General features: G+C 53.9%; 2 protein-coding genes across 2 annotated transcripts in view; both read right to left on the bottom strand.

Moving 5' to 3' along the window:
* PTCD3 (pentatricopeptide repeat domain 3) overlaps positions 1–14,604 on the bottom strand; it is a 75,941-nt gene extending 61,337 nt beyond the window's left edge. The window contains exons 1-8 of the mRNA XM_078866870.1: positions 14,513–14,604; positions 12,744–12,799; positions 12,422–12,464; positions 12,091–12,136; positions 11,389–11,457; positions 6,192–6,296; positions 5,381–5,504; positions 4,631–4,740 (exon numbers count right to left, since the gene is read on the bottom strand). Coding sequence (XP_078722996.1) covers positions 4,631–4,740; positions 5,381–5,504; positions 6,192–6,296; positions 11,389–11,457; positions 12,091–12,136; positions 12,422–12,464; positions 12,744–12,799; positions 14,513–14,589 — 630 coding nt within the window. The 5' untranslated portion in view covers positions 14,590–14,604. The remainder of the gene's footprint in view (positions 1–4,630; positions 4,741–5,380; positions 5,505–6,191; positions 6,297–11,388; positions 11,458–12,090; positions 12,137–12,421; positions 12,465–12,743; positions 12,800–14,512) is intronic.
* LOC144940615 (translocating chain-associated membrane protein 1-like) overlaps positions 1–16,469 on the bottom strand; it is a 443,732-nt gene that overhangs the window by 32,277 nt on the left and 394,986 nt on the right. The window lies entirely within an intron of this gene.

The raw sequence follows: 16,469 nt of genomic DNA on the forward strand, positions 1-16,469 counted from the left end.
GTGTCCCTGTGTCTCCATGTCCCTGTGTCTCCGTGTCTCCATGTCCCTGTGTCTCCATGTCTCCGTGTCTCCGTGTCCCTGTGTCTCCATGTCCCTGTGTCTCCGTGTCTCCATGTCCCTGTGTCTCCGTGTCCCTGTGTCTCCATGTCCCTGTGTCTCCGTGTCTCTGTGTCTCCATGTCCCTGTGTCTCCGTGTCTCCATGTCCCTGTGTCTCCATGTCCCTGTGTCTCCGTGTCCCTGTGTCTCCATGTCCCTGTGTCTCCATGTCCCTGTGTCTCCATGTCCCTGTGTCTCCATGTCTCCGTGTCTCCGTGTCTCTGTGTCTCCATGTCCCTGTGTCTCTGTGTCCCTGTGTCTCCGTGTCCCTGTGTCTCTGTGTCTCCGTGTCTCCGTGTCCCTGTGTCTCCATGTCCCTGTGTCTCCGTGTCTCCATGTCCCTGTGTCTCCGTGTCCCTGTGTCTCTGTGTCTCCGTGTCTCCATGTCCCTGTGTCTCAATGTCTCCATGTCCCTGTGTCTCCGTGTCTCCATGTCCCTGTGTCTCCATGTCCCTGTGTCCCTGTGTCTCCGTGTCTCTGTGTCTCCATGTCCCTGTGTCCCTGTGTCTCCATGTCCCTGTGTCTCCATGTCCCTGTGTCCCTGTGTCTCCGTGTCCCTGTGTCTCCGTGTCTCTGTGTCTCCATGTCTCCGTGTCCCTGTGTCTCCGTGTCTCTGTGTCTCCATGTCCCTGTGTCTCCATGTCCCTGTGTCCCTGTGTCTCCGTGTCTCTGTGTCTCCATGTCCCTGTGTCCCTGTGTCTCCATGTCCCTGTGTCTCCATGTCCCTGTGTCCCTGTGTCTCTGTGTCCCTGTGTCTCCGTGTCTCTGTGTCTCCATGTCTCCATGTCCCTGTGTCCCTGTGTCTCCGTGTCTCCATGTCCCTGTGTCTCCGTGTCTCTGTGTCTCCATGTCTCCATGTCTCCGTGTCCCTGTGTCTCCATGTCTCCATGTCCCTGTGTCTCCGTGTCTCTGTGTCTCTGTGTCTCCGTGTCTCTGTGTCTCTGTGTCTCCATGTCTCCATGTCCCTGTGTCTCCGTGTCTCTGTGTCTCTGTGTCTCCGTGTCTCTGTGTCTCTATGTCCCTGTGTCTCCGTGTCTCCATGTCCCTGTGTCTCCATGTCTCCATGTCCCTGTGTCTCCATGTCTCCATGTCCCTGTGTCTCCGTGTCTCTGTGTCTCTGTGTCTCCGTGTCCCTGTGTCTCCATGTCCCTGTGTCTCCATGTCTCCATGTCCCTGTGTCTCCATGTCCCTGTGTCTCCGTGTCTCTGTGTCTCTGTGTCTCCGTGTCTCCATGTCCCTGTGTCTCCGTGTCCCTGTGTCTCCATGTCCCTGTGTCTCCATGTCCCTGTGTCTCCATGTCCCTGTGTCTCCGTGTCTCTGTGTCTCTGTGTCTCCGTATCCCTGTGTCTCCATGTCCCTGTGTCTCCATGTCTCCATGTCCCTGTGTCTCGATGTCCCTGTGTCTCCGTGTCTCTGTGTCTCTGTGTCTCCGTGTCTCCATGTCCCTGTGTCTCCGTGTCCCTGTGTCTCTGTGTCTCCGTGTCTCCATGTCCCTGTGTCTCCGTGTCCCTGTGTCTCCATGTCCCTGTGTCTCCATGTCCCTGTGTCTCCATGTCCCTGTGTCTCCGTGTCTCTGTGTCTCTGTGTCTCCATGTCCCTGTGTCTCCGTGTCCCTGTGTCTCCATGTCCCTGTGTCTCCATGTCCCTGTGTCTCCATGTCCCTGTGTCTCCGTGTCTCCATGTCCCTGTGTCTCCATGTCCCTGTGTCTCCATGTCCCTGTGTCTCCATGTCCCTGTGTCTCCATGTCCCTGTGTCTCCATGTCCCTGTGTCTCCATGTCCCTGTGTCTCCATGTCCCTGTGTCTCCGTGTCTCCATGTCCCTGTGTCTCCATGTCCCTGTGTCTCCATGTCTCCATGTCCCTGTGTCTCCATGTCTCCCTGTCTCCATGTCCCTGTGTCTCCATGTCTCCATGTCCCTGTGTCTCCATGTCCCTGTGTCTCCGTGTCTCTGTGTCTCTGTGTCTCCGTGTCTCCATGTCCCTGTGTCTCCGTGTCCCTGTGTCTCCATGTCCCTGTGTCTCCATGTCCCTGTGTCTCCATGTCCCTGTGTCTCCGTGTCTCTGTGTCTCTGTGTCTCCGAATCCCTGTGTCTCCATGTCCCTGTGTCTCCATGTCTCCATGTCCCTGTGTCTCCATGTCCCTGTGTCTCCGTGTCTCTGTGTCTCTGTGTCTCCGTGTCTCCATGTCCCTGTGTCTCCGTGTCCCTGTGTCTCTGTGTCTCCGTGTCTCCATGTCCCTGTGTCTCCGTGTCCCTGTGTCTCCATGTCCCTGTGTCTCCATGTCCCTGTGTCTCCATGTCCCTGTGTCTCCGTGTCTCTGTGTCTCTGTGTCTCCATGTCCCTGTGTCTCCGTGTCCCTGTGTCTCCATGACCCTGTGTCTCCATGTCCCTGTGTCTCCATGTCCCTGTGTCTCCGTGTCTCCATGTCCCTGTGTCTCCATGTCCCTGTGTCTCCATGTCCCTGTGTCTCCATGTCCCTGTGTCTCCATGTCCCTGTGTCTCCATGTCCCTGTGTCTCCATGTCCCTGTGTCTCCGTGTCTCCATGTCCCTGTGTCTCCATGTCCCTGTGTCTCCATGTCTCCATGTCCCTGTGTCTCCATGTCTCCCTGTCTCCATGTCCCTGTGTCTCCATGTCTCCATGTCCCTGTGTCTCCGTGTCCCTGTGTCTCCATGTCCCTGTGTCTCCATGTCTCCCTGTCTCCATGTCCCTGTGTCTCCGTGTCCCTGTGTCTTCGTGTCCCTGTGTCTCCATGTCTCCCTGTCTCCATGTCCCTGTGTCTCCGTGTCCCTGTGTCTCCGTGTCTCCATGTCCCTGTGTCTTCGTGTCTCCCTGTCTCCATGTCCCTGTGTCTCCGTGTCCCTGTGTCTCCGTGTCCCTGTGTCTCCATGTCTCCCTGTCTCCATGTCCCTGTGTCTCCATGTCCCTGTGTCCCTGTGTCTCCATGTCCCTGTGTCTCCGTGTCCCTGTGTCTCCGTGTCCCTGTGTCTCCATGTCTCCCTGTCTCCATGTCCCTGTGTCTCCATGTCCCTGTGTCTCCGTGTCTCCATGTCCCTGTGTCTTCGTGTCTCCATGTCCCTGTGTCCCTGTGTCTCCGTGTCCCTGTGTCTCCATGTCTCCGTGTCTCCATGTCCCTGTGTCTCCATGTCCCTGTGTCTCCATGTCTCTGTGTCTCCATGTCCCTGTGTCTCCATGTCCCTGTGTCTCCATGTCTCTGTGTCTCCATGTCCCTGTGTCTCCATGTCCCTGTGTCTCCATGTCTCTGTGTCTCCATGTCCCTGTGTCTCCATGTCTCCGTGTCTCCATGTCCCTGTGTCCCTGTGTCTCCGTGTCCCTGTGTCTCCATGTCTCCGTGTCTCCATGTCCCTGTGTCTCCATGTCTCTGTGTCTCCATGTCCCTGTGTCTCCATGTCCCTGTGTCTCCATGTCCCTGTGTCTCCATGTCCCTGTGTCTCCATGTCCCTGTGTCTCCATGTCTCCCTGTCTCCATGTCCCTGTGTCTCCATGTCCCTGTGTCTCCGTGTCTCCATGTCCCTGTGTCTTCGTGTCTCCATGTCCCTGTGTCCCTGTGTCTCCGTGTCCCTGTGTCTCCATGTCTCCGTGTCTCCATGTCCCTGTGTCTCCATGTCCCTGTGTCTCCATGTCTCTGTGTCTCCATGTCCCTGTGTCTCCATGTCCCTGTGTCTCCATGTCTCTGTGTCTCCATGTCCCTGTGTCTCCATGTCCCTGTGTCTCCATGTCTCCGTGTCTCCATGTCCCTGTGTCCCTGTGTCTCCGTGTCCCTGTGTCTCCATGTCTCCGTGTCTCCATGTCCCTGTGTCTCCGTGTCTCTGTGTCTCCATGTCCCTGTGTCTCCATGTCCCTGTGTCTCCATGTCCCTGTGTCTCCATGTCCTTGTGTCTCCGTGTCTCCGTGTCTCCATGTCCCTGTGTCTCCGTGTCCCTGTGTCTCCATGTCTCCATGTCCCTGTGTCTCCATGTCCCTGTGTCTCCATGTCTCCGTGTCCCTGTGTCCCTGTGTCTCCATGTCCTTGTGTCTCCATGTCTCCCCGTCTCCATGTCCCTGTGTCTCCATGTCTCCGTGTCTCCATGTCCCTGTGTCTCCATGTCCCTGTGTCTCCGTGTCCCTGTGTCTCCATGTCCCTGTGTCTCCATGTCCCTGTGTCTCCATGTCCCTGTGTCTCCATGTCTCCGTGTCTCCATGTCCCTGTGTCTCCATGTCCCTGTGTCTCCCCGTCTCCATGTCCCTGTGTCTCCATGTCCCTGTGTCTCCATGTCCCTGTGTCTCCATGTCCCTGTGTCTCCATGTCCCTGTGTCTCCCCGTCTCCATGTCCCTGTGTCTCCATGTCCCTGTGTCTCCATGTCTCTGTGTCTCCATGTCCCTGTGTCTCCATGTCTCCGTGTCTCCATGTCCCTGTGTCTCCCCGTCTCCATGTCCCTGCTGTCTTCGTATCCCCATTGCCAACAAGCCTGTCTCCGTGTCCATATTGCCGATCGTGACCCCGTGACCCCGTGACCCCGTGTCGCCCCTTACCCCGGCAGCTTCTTCCTTCAGCATTGTGGGGCTGCCCTCTGGCTCCCGGTCGCCATAGAAACAGAGCAGGTCCAGCAGGCGGTTGGCCGTCTCCATGGGAACGGCCGTTCCTAAGCAGACAAACAACGCGGCGCACACGCGCAGGGCGCCCGCGGCAACCGAACAAGTTGAGCGGCTGGGACCATCAAGCGGCCACGTGCCACGGGACTGTTGCGCGGGACTACAGCTGGTGCTTGTAGCGAGCGAGCGAGCGGGCGGGCGAGTGAGCGGGCGAGCGAGTGGGCAGGTGAGCGAGCGGGTGAGCGAGCGGGCGGGCGAACGGGCGAGCGGGAGGGCAAGTGAGTGAGCGACTCAATTGACTGCAGGAGGCTGTAGTGGGTCACTGAGTGAGTGAGCAGGTGAGTGAGTGAGTGAGCAGGTGAGTGAGTGAGTGAGCAGGTGAGTGAGTGAGCAGGTGAGTGAGTGAGCGAGCGACTCACTGGCCTGCACGAGGCTGTAGTGGGTCACTGAGTGAGCGGGCGAGTGAGCCAGCGAGTGAATCAGTGAGCGAGTGAGTGGGCGAGTGAGCGAAATCAGTGAGCATGTGAGCGAGTGGGTGAGTGAGCAAGTGAGCGAGCGAGTGAGCGAGCGGGTGAGTGAGCGGGTGAGCGAGCGAGCGGGTGAGCGAGCGAGCGAGCGAGTGAGCGAGCGGGTGAGCGAGTGGGTGAGTGAGCAAGTGAGCGAGCGAGTGAGCGAGCGGGGGCGACTCACCGGCCTGCACCAGCGAGTCGTACATGAGGGTGGCAGCTTGCGCGTGGTGCAGCGCGATGAGCTCCTGTAACGCCTCTACGCTGGCGCCCTCCCTCAGCGGACGCAGTTGCTGCGGCATGAACCCCTGCCGCACACACGGACACAAGTCGTTGCACCTCATGAGTTGATGATGCCGTCACCTGCTGCTGCTGCTGCTGCTCTAGTTAAGACCGGGAGACAGAGCAGAGCCCCTCACCATTCTGGCGAATTGCCCGATGATGATGCTGGATGCAATTACCAGCGAAACGTCGTGCTACTCAAAAACTTGTAAATGCTGTGGTTTCACGCTTCAACACACCGGTGGGCTAAAGCAGTGAACTATTTCGTCTTTTGTCAACGTGACACTTTTGTTTTGCTGATTGGCCGTGTCGGGTGGTGGAGGGTTACGACACATTTATGAATAACGCCATCTGAACCCAAAACACGTTGATTATGAGCAAGGACAAAGATCCCCCGCGTAGCCCACACAGGCTGTTGGGGCAAGTGCTGTCGGCGAGTATGAGGTGCGGGTGCGACAGCTGTGGTGTGAGCGGCTGTGAGGAGGTGTGAGGAGCTGTGAGGAGGTGTGAGGAGGTGTGAGGAGGTGTGAGGAGGTGTGAGGAGCTGTGAGGAGGTGTGAGGAGGTGTGAGGAGGTGTGAGGAGGTGTGAGGAGGTGTGAGGAGGTGTGAGCGGCTGTGAGGAGGTGTGAGGAGGTGTGAGGAGGTGTGAGGAGGTGTGAGGAGGTGTGAGGAGGTGTGAGGAGGTGTGAGGAGGTGTGAGGAGGTGTCCTACTGCAATGTGGGGCTCCGCCTGCTGCGTGGTGAACAGGTGAGGGTAGTTGTTGACGATGTACTTCGCTGCATTCTTCCCCGACTCCTGAGCCAGCTTAAAGAGTTTCTGTCAACACACGACGCACACACACACGTGTTACACACGCGTTACACACGCGTTACACACACACACGTTACACACACGTTACACACGCGTTACACACACACACGTTACACACGCGTTACACACGCGTTACACACACACGTTACACACATGTTACACACACACACACGTTACACACACGTTACACACACGTTACACACACACACACGTTACACACGCGTTACACACACGTTACACACACGTTACACACACGTTACACACACGTTACACACACACACACGTTACACACACGTTACACACACGTTACACACACGTTACACACACACACACGTTACACACACGTTACACACACGTTACACACATGTTACACACACACACACGTTACACACACGTTACACACACGTTACACACACGTTACACACACACACACGTTACACACACGTTACACACACGTTACACACACGTTACACACACACACACGTTACACACACGTTACACACACGTTACACACATGTTACACACACACACACGTTACACACACGTTACACACACGTTACACACACGTTACACACACACACACGTTACACACACGTTACACACACGTTACACACACACACACGTTACACACACGTTACACACGTTACACACACGTTACACACACGTTACACACACACACACGTTACACACACGCTACACACACACGTTACACACACACGCTACACACACGCTACACACACACACACGTTACACACACACACACGTTACACACACACACACACACACACGTTACACACACGCACACGTTACACACACACGCTACACACACGCTACACACACACGTTACACACACAGGTTACACACACACGCTACACACACGTTACACACACACACACGTTACACACACGTTACACACACGTTACACACACACACACGTCACACACACGTTACACACACGTTACACACACGTTACACACACGTTACACACACGTTACACACACGTTACACACACACACACGTTACACACACGTTACACACACGTTACACACACGCCACACACACGTTACACACACACGTTACACACACGTTACACACACGTTACACACACGTTACACACACGTTACACACATGTTACACACATGTTACACACATGTTACACACACACGTTACACACACGTTACACACATGTTACACACATGTTACACACATGTTACACACACACGTTACACACACGTTACACACACGTTACACACACGTTACACACACGTTACACACACACGTTACACACACACACACGTTACACACACGTTACACACACACGTTACACACACACACACGTTACACACACGTTACACACACGTTACACACACACACACGTTACACACACACACGTTACACACACACGTTACACACACACGTTACACACACGTTACACACACGTTACACACACGTTACACACACGTTACACACACACACACGTTACACACACGTTACACACACACACACACGTTACACACACGTTACACACACACACACACGTTACACACACGTTACACACACACACACACGTTAAACACACGTTACACACACGTTACACACACGTTACACACACACACACGTTACACACACGTTACACACACGTTACACACACGTTACACACACGTTACACACACACACACGTTACACACACGTTACACACACGTTACACACACGCTACACACACGTTACACACACACACACGTTACACACACACACACGTTACACACACGTTACACACACACACACACACGTTACACACACACGCTACACACACACGCTACACACACGCTACACACACACGCTACACACACACGTTACACACACACACGTTACACACACACGTTACACACACACGTTACACACACACACGTTACACACACGTTACACACACACACACGTTACACACACACGTTACACACACACACACGTTACACACACACACACGCTACACACACGCTACACACACACACGTTACACACACACGTTACACACACACGCTACACACACACGCTACACACACACGTTACACACACACGTTACACACACACGCTACACACACGCTACACACACACACACACACACGTTACACACACACACACACACACACGTTACACACACACGCTACACACACGTTACACACACACACACACACACACACGTTACACACACAGGTTACACACACACGCTACACACACGTTACACACACACACACGTTACACACACGTTACACACACGTTACACACACACACACGTCACACACACGTTACACACACGTTACACACACGTTACACACACAGGTTACACACACACACACGTTACACACACGTTACACACACACACACGTCACACACACGTTACACACACGTTACACACACGTCACACACACGTTACACACACGTTACACACACGTCACACACACGTTACACACACACACACGTCACACACACGTTACACACACGTTACACACACGTTACACACACGTCACACACACGTTACACACACACACGTTACACACACACACACGTCACACACACGTTACACACACGTTACACACACGTCACACACACATTACACACACGTTACACACACACACGTTACACACACACACAGGTTACACACACGTTACACACACACACACGTTACACACACACACGTTACACACACGTTACACACACGTTACACACACGTTACACACACGTTACACACACGTTACACACACACACATTACACACACACACACGTTACACACACACACACGTTACACACACGTTACACACACGTTACACACACGTTACACACACACGTTACACACACACACACGTCACACACACGTTACACACACACACACGTCACACACACGTTACACACACGTTACACACACGTCACACACACGTTACACACACGTTACACACACGTCACACACACGTTACACACACACACACGTCACACACACGTTACACACACGTTACACACACGTTACACACACGTCACACACACGTTACACACACACACGTTACACACACACACACGTCACACACACGTTACACACACGTTACACACACGTCACACACACATTACACACACGTTACACACACACACGTTACACACACACACAGGTTACACACACGTTACACACACACACACGTTACACACACACACGTTACACACACGTTACACACACGTTACACACACGTTACACACACGTTACACACACGTTACACACACACACATTACACACACACACACGTTACACACACACACACGTTACACACACGTTACACACACGTTACACACACGTTACACACACACACGTTACACACACACACACGTTACACACACGTTACACACACGTTACACACACGTTACACACACGTTACACACACACACGTTACACACACACACACGTTACACACACGTTACACACACGTTACACACACACACGTTACACACACGTTACACACACGTTACACACACGTTACACACACACACACGTTACACACACGTTACACACACGTTACACACACGTTACACACACACACATTACACACACACACACGTTACACACACACACACGTTACACACACGTTACACACACGTTACACACACGTTACACACACACACGTTACACACACACACACGTTACACACACGTTACACACACGTTACACACACGTTACACACACGTTACACACACACACGTTACACACACGTTACACACACGTTACACACACACACGTTACACACACACACACGTTACACACACGTTACACACACACACGTTACACACACACACACGTTACACACACGTTACACACACACACACGTTACACACACACACACGTTACACACACACACACGTTACACACACGTTACACACACGTTACACACACGTTACACACACGTTACACACACACACACGTTACACACACACACACGTTACACACACACACACGTTACACACACGTTACACACACGTTACACACACGTTACACACACATTACACACACACACACGTTACACACACACACGTTACACACACACACACGTTACACACACGTTACACACACGTTACACACACGTTACACACACGTTACACACACGTTACACACACACACACGTTACACACACACACACGTTACACACACGTTACACACACACACACGTTACACACACGTTACACACACACGTTACACACACGTTACACACACGTTACACACACGTTACACACACGTTACACACACGTTACACACACACACACGTTACACACACACACACGTTACACACACGTTACACACACACACACGTTACACACACGTTACACACACACACATTACACACACACACACGTTACACACACGTTACACACACACACGTTACACACACACACGTTACACACACGTTACACACACGTTACACACACGTTACACACACGTTACACACACACACACGTTACACCCACGTTACACACACGTCACACACACGTTACACACACACACACGTTACACACACACGTTACACACACACGCACACACGTTACACACACACACGTTACACACACACACACGTTACACACACACACGTTACACACACACACGTTACACACACGTTACACACACACACACGTTACACACACGTTACACACACACACACGTTACACACACACACACGTTACACACACGTTACACACACACGCACACACGTTACACACACACACGTTACACACACACACACACGTTACACACACGTTACACACACACACGTTACACACACACATGCTACACACAGACACTCGCTGCGTTTTATCCGCCCGGCGCTCCGCTCGTTGTTGCGAGCGTCGCTCCTCCGCCCTCCGCCCTCCGCCCTCGCTGGTTAGCGACTGCCTCCAACTGCCTCACTGGCATCCTCGAACGAACCTCCGTAAGACACAAACTCGCACTCACTCGCGCACACACTCTCACCCGCACACTCACTCGCCCACTCACTCTCACCAGCACACTCACTCGCCCACTCACTCTCACCCGCACACTCACTCGCCCACTCACTCGCCCACGGTACCTTACCTGTTCGGCCATGTTGATTGGGGTGAGGTAGCGGTCGTCCTGGAGGGTGTAGTGCCACGCAGTTGGGTCCTGAGCAGAGACGGCACACCGACAAAACCAGGGAGACATCTCGACAGCGCGCACATACAGGACGGTGTACGCACGCGTGCACGTGTGTGTGCGTGTGTGTGTGTGTAATGCCAATGGGTGGGCAGGTGTGGTGGTGGTGGTGTGTACATTTTCAGTGGGTGAGCAGGGGCGGTGGTAGTGGTGGTGGTGAGGGTGTGTGTAATCTCAGTGAGTGGTCACCTCCGATTAGCATGGTTATCTGCTTCTTGGTTCTTTCGGTAAAGTCACGTAGAAGGGAAGTAATACAATAATAAATATAAAACATATTAAAATAATTCTCACGACGTTTCGGCCACAACGCAAGCAGTGTGTGTGAAGCTTCACCTGAAGACGGCTGTTTGCGTTGTGGCCGAAACGTCGTGAGAATTATTTTACTATGTTTTATTTTTATTATTTTGTTACTTCCCTTCTACGTGACTTTACCGAAAGAACCAAGAAGATGAATCCCTGCAGTCACGAAAGCTTTCAATCGAAATGGTTATCTGCGTTCGGTGCTTGGTGGTGGTGGGATGTGTAATGTCAGTGGGTGTGCAGGTGTGACGATCGTGGTGGTGGTGGTGGTGATGGTGGTGGTGGTGGTGTGGCAGACCCTACCGGAGCCACGGTGCGCGCAAGGCATCTCAGCACGGCTGTGCGCTCCCTGGATCACAGGGAACACGACGCGACAACTCATCACGTGACGGGTCGCGGCACGTGAAACATCCGTGGCATCACATCGCAATGGCGGTCACTGCGCTTGACGCCGCAGCGCCAGGTAACCACGTGACATAAACGGGAGTACCAGCAGAGGTGTGCACGTGACGCGAGTGTGTGACGTGTGCACGCGTGTGACGCGCGTGTGCGACGCGTGTGTCCGTGTGTGTCCGTGTGTGTGACCCATGTGTGTGTGTGTGTGACACATATGTGCGTGACGTGTGGCACAAACCATGTCTTCCGTCGGGGAATGACAATTCCACCTTGGGGAGGCTCTGAGCAGACGGGCGCACACACCACCAACACACGTCCCACATTACCACCACGCACACCGCTACGTGACCACACGCACGGCAAAGATGCCCCATATAGCCTTGACAGACTTTTGACCATCACCACCACCAACCCCTGCCATAATCACCACCAACATCTACTGCCATCATCAATCACCACGACCAACCACTGCCATCACCACGACCAACCACTGCCACCATCACCAACCACTGCCACCATCACCAGCACCATCATCATCTTGGGGACATGGCCAACGTCACCTGATCGCGTCTCTGCTGCCACCTGCTGCTGGGCACGGGCGATGCTCGTGCAGAAGCTGCTCACAGAGACACGGGGACAGGGAGACACGGGGACAGGGAGACAGGGAGACACGGGGACAGGGAGACACGGGGACAGGGAGACACGGGGACAGGGAGACACGGGGACAGGGAGACACGGGGACAGGGAGACACGGGGACAGGGAGACACGGGGACAGAGAGACAGGGAGACACGGGGACAGGGAGACACAGGGACAGGGAGACACGGGGACAGGGAGACAGGGAGACAGGGAGACACGGGGACAGGGAGACACGGGGACAGGGAGACAGGGAGACACGGGGACAGAGAGACAGGGAGACACGGGGACAGGGAGACACGGGGACAGGGAGACACGGGGACAGGGAGACACGGGGACAGGGAGACAGGGAGACACGGGGACAGGGAGACACGGGGACAGGGAGACACGGGGACAGGGAGACAGGGAGACACGGGGACAGGGAGACACGGGGACAGGGAGACACGGGGACAGGGAGACACGGGGACAGGGAGACACGGGGACAGGGAGACACGGGGACAGGGAGACACGGGGACAGGGAGACACGGGGACAGGGAGACAGGGAGACACGAGGACAGGGAGACAGGGAGACAGGGAGACACGGGGACAGGGAGACAGGGAGACACGGGGACAGGGAGACACGGGGACAGGGAGACAGGGAGACACGGGGACAGGGAGACACGGGGACAGGGAGACACGGGGACAGGGAGACACGGGGACAGGGAGACAGGGAGACACGGGGACAGGGAGACACGGGGACAGGGAGACACGGGGACAGGGAGACAGGGAGACACGGGGACAGGGAGACACGGGGACAGGGAGACACGGGGACAGGGAGACACGGGGACAGGGAGACACGGGGACAGGAAGACAGGGAGACACGGGGACAGGGAGACACGGGGACAGGGAGACAGGGAGACACGGGGACAGGGAGACACGGAGACAGGGAGACACGGGGACAGGGAGACACAAGCACCGTTAGCATCGGGTCCTTAACCATAACTAAGAACCCGAAACCCGCACTCCGATACAACTGTAACGCTAACCTTAAACCGGACCCTAGACTCTAGCGCAGACCAGAACCCGAACTCTATTATCAGTCCAGTCTGTTGTCCAACTGGAGGCTCAACCCAGAGCCCCAAGTCTGATTGTTGCTGTGGTGATTGTTAGTTTATTGTACAACCGTAGAGTAATCATGGTGATGTTGTTGTTGTTGTTGTAGGAGTGGTTGGTGTTAGTTGTTGTGGTAGTGGATGCGGTGTTTGCGGCTCTTGTGGCTGTGATCTCGTGGTTGTGGCTGTATCCCGCGGTGGCATGCTTTGCTGTAGAGTTATAATGAATTGATGCTGTTGATTGTTGTTGTTGTATTATGGTTGCTGTACATTACAGTACTTGTAGTAACGATGGTGCCGGTTGGTGGTGGCTGTGATCACGTGGCTGTACCTCGTGGTGGTGGTGGTGGTAGTGGGGGGTTGCTGTATGATTATCGTGATTGTTGTCAATGCTGTTGATTGTTGTTGGTCGTTGTATGTAGATTGTTGTGCGGTAGTTGTGGTTGCAGTGGCTGTGGTCACGTGGTGGTGATGGGTTGCCGTATTGCGAGCGTGCGTGTGAACGCTGTTGTCGTCGTCGTGGTTACTGGCTGTCGTCGTGGTTACTGGCTGTCGTCGTGGTTACTGGCTGTCGTCATGGTTACTGGCTGTCGTCATGGTTACCCGTTCTCCCTGCTCCTCTGCGCGACCCTGAGCAGCGCGTGTCTCTGCGGCCCCAGCCTGCTCACGTGCGCCGCCATCTTACTAAGGGGGGAGGAGGGAGGGAACGATTTCGTGACGTAACTTCCGGCTGTCATGCATTGCCGCGGTGCATCGTCGATAAAACACGGAGGGAGAGAAGGAAACGCAACACAATGACACTGTGCGTGGCGTTCAAAATAAATAAATATATAAATAATAGGCGACGTTTCGGGCAATCGTCCATCCACATGCGGACGCGTCACTTCCTGTCTAGATTTCTGACGTGCCGCCGCCATCTTACCAGGGGGGGGGGGGCGCTTCTCGACTTCCGGCGTGACCTCATAAAGTGACGTCACTTCCGTGAAATAAACTTTAAAAATCACAATTTTTCATGTTGATAATAAAAAAAAGCAATTGTTTTGAGTAAAACATGCTTAATTAGCTCAAATGTAAACAACAAACGCCGTGCCCTGTTAATGGACAAATGTTTATGTAAAAAAATTTTTATTTAAAAGGAGCTACCCGCCCCCCATGATTAACACTGCCAATAACGAAGACAAAGATCCCCCATATAACCTTAAGAGACTGTTGGGGCAAGTGCAGTTAGCGAGCAGCAACTATGAAGTCCAGCACTGTGGCAATGTTTATACATCAACGCACCAGGTACTCGTTTGAGGCTGAGTCGACCTAGGGGAGGCCCAGGACCGGTGCAGGTGGTCGTGAGCGGGGATAATATAATATAGTAAAATAAAATAATATTTTATTGTTTTATTTTTATTATTTTATTATTTCCCTTCTACGTGACTTTACCGAAAGAACCAAGAAGAAGCATTTGGTTATATTTGTGGAGACAAAGAGCCGAGTTTATATTGGCTTAAGTTACTTTTGATTGGGCGCCTGTGCCAGGCTAGGTGCACTTGGTCTGACCCACCCCGCAACTCAGACCGCTCAAACTCCCTGACCCAACGTCACTTCCGCGTGAAGTTTAATAATAATAAAAAATAATAATATAATTATCGTTACAATTATTATTGTTGTTGTTGTCTTACAATTATCACCGAGGTCGCTTCGTAGGTAGCGGATACAACAAACTAAATATAAAACATGTTAAACATTTTTTAAAAAAGTTTTTACGAAGTTAATTTTAAAACGCGTGGGCTCGCGTTGCTAGGGGCAACCTTCGTGGACATTGCGCGGCGAACAGCAGAGGGAGGTGGTGGTGGTGAGGTGGTGGTGGTGAGGTGGTGGTGGTGAGGTGGTGGTGGTGGTGAGGTGGTGGTGGTGGTGAGGTGGTGGTGGTGGTGAGGTGGTGGTTGGTGGTGGTGAGGTGGTGGTGGTGGTGAGGTGGTGGTGGTGGTGAGGTGGTGGTGGTGGTGAGGTGGTGGTGGTGGTGAGGTGGTGGTGGTGGTGAGGTGGTGGTGGTGAGGTGGTGGTGGTGGTGAGGTGGTGGTGGTGGTGAGGTGGTGGTGGTGGTGAGGTGGTGGTGGTGGTGAGGTGGTGGTGGTGGTGGTGATGTGGTGGTGGTGAGGTGGTGGTGGTGGTGTGGTGGTGGTGGTGTGGTGGTGGTGGTGGTGAGGTGGTGGTGGTGGTGAGGTGGTGGTGGTGGTGGTGAGGTGGTGGTGGTGTGGTGGTGAGGTGGTGGTGGTGAGGTGGTGGTGGTGAGGTGGTGGTGGTGAGGTGGTGGTGGTGGTGAGGTGGTGGTGGTGGTGATGTGGTGGTGGTGGTGAGGTGGTGGTGAGGTGGTGGTGGTGAGGTGGTGGTGAGGTGGTGGTGGTGAGGTGGTGGTGGTGAGGTGGTGGTGGTGAGGTGGTGGTGGTGAGGTGGTGGTGATGAGGTGAGGTGGTGGTGGTGGTGAGGTGGTGGTGGTGAGGTGGTGGTGAGGTGGTGGTGAGGTGGTGGTGGTGGTGGTGAGGTGGTGGTGGTGAGGTGGTGGTAGTGA

This window comes from Lampetra fluviatilis, chromosome 23 (assembly GCF_964198595.1).
Source record: "Lampetra fluviatilis chromosome 23, kcLamFluv1.1, whole genome shotgun sequence".
NCBI lineage: Eukaryota > Metazoa > Chordata > Hyperoartia > Petromyzontiformes > Petromyzontidae > Lampetra > Lampetra fluviatilis.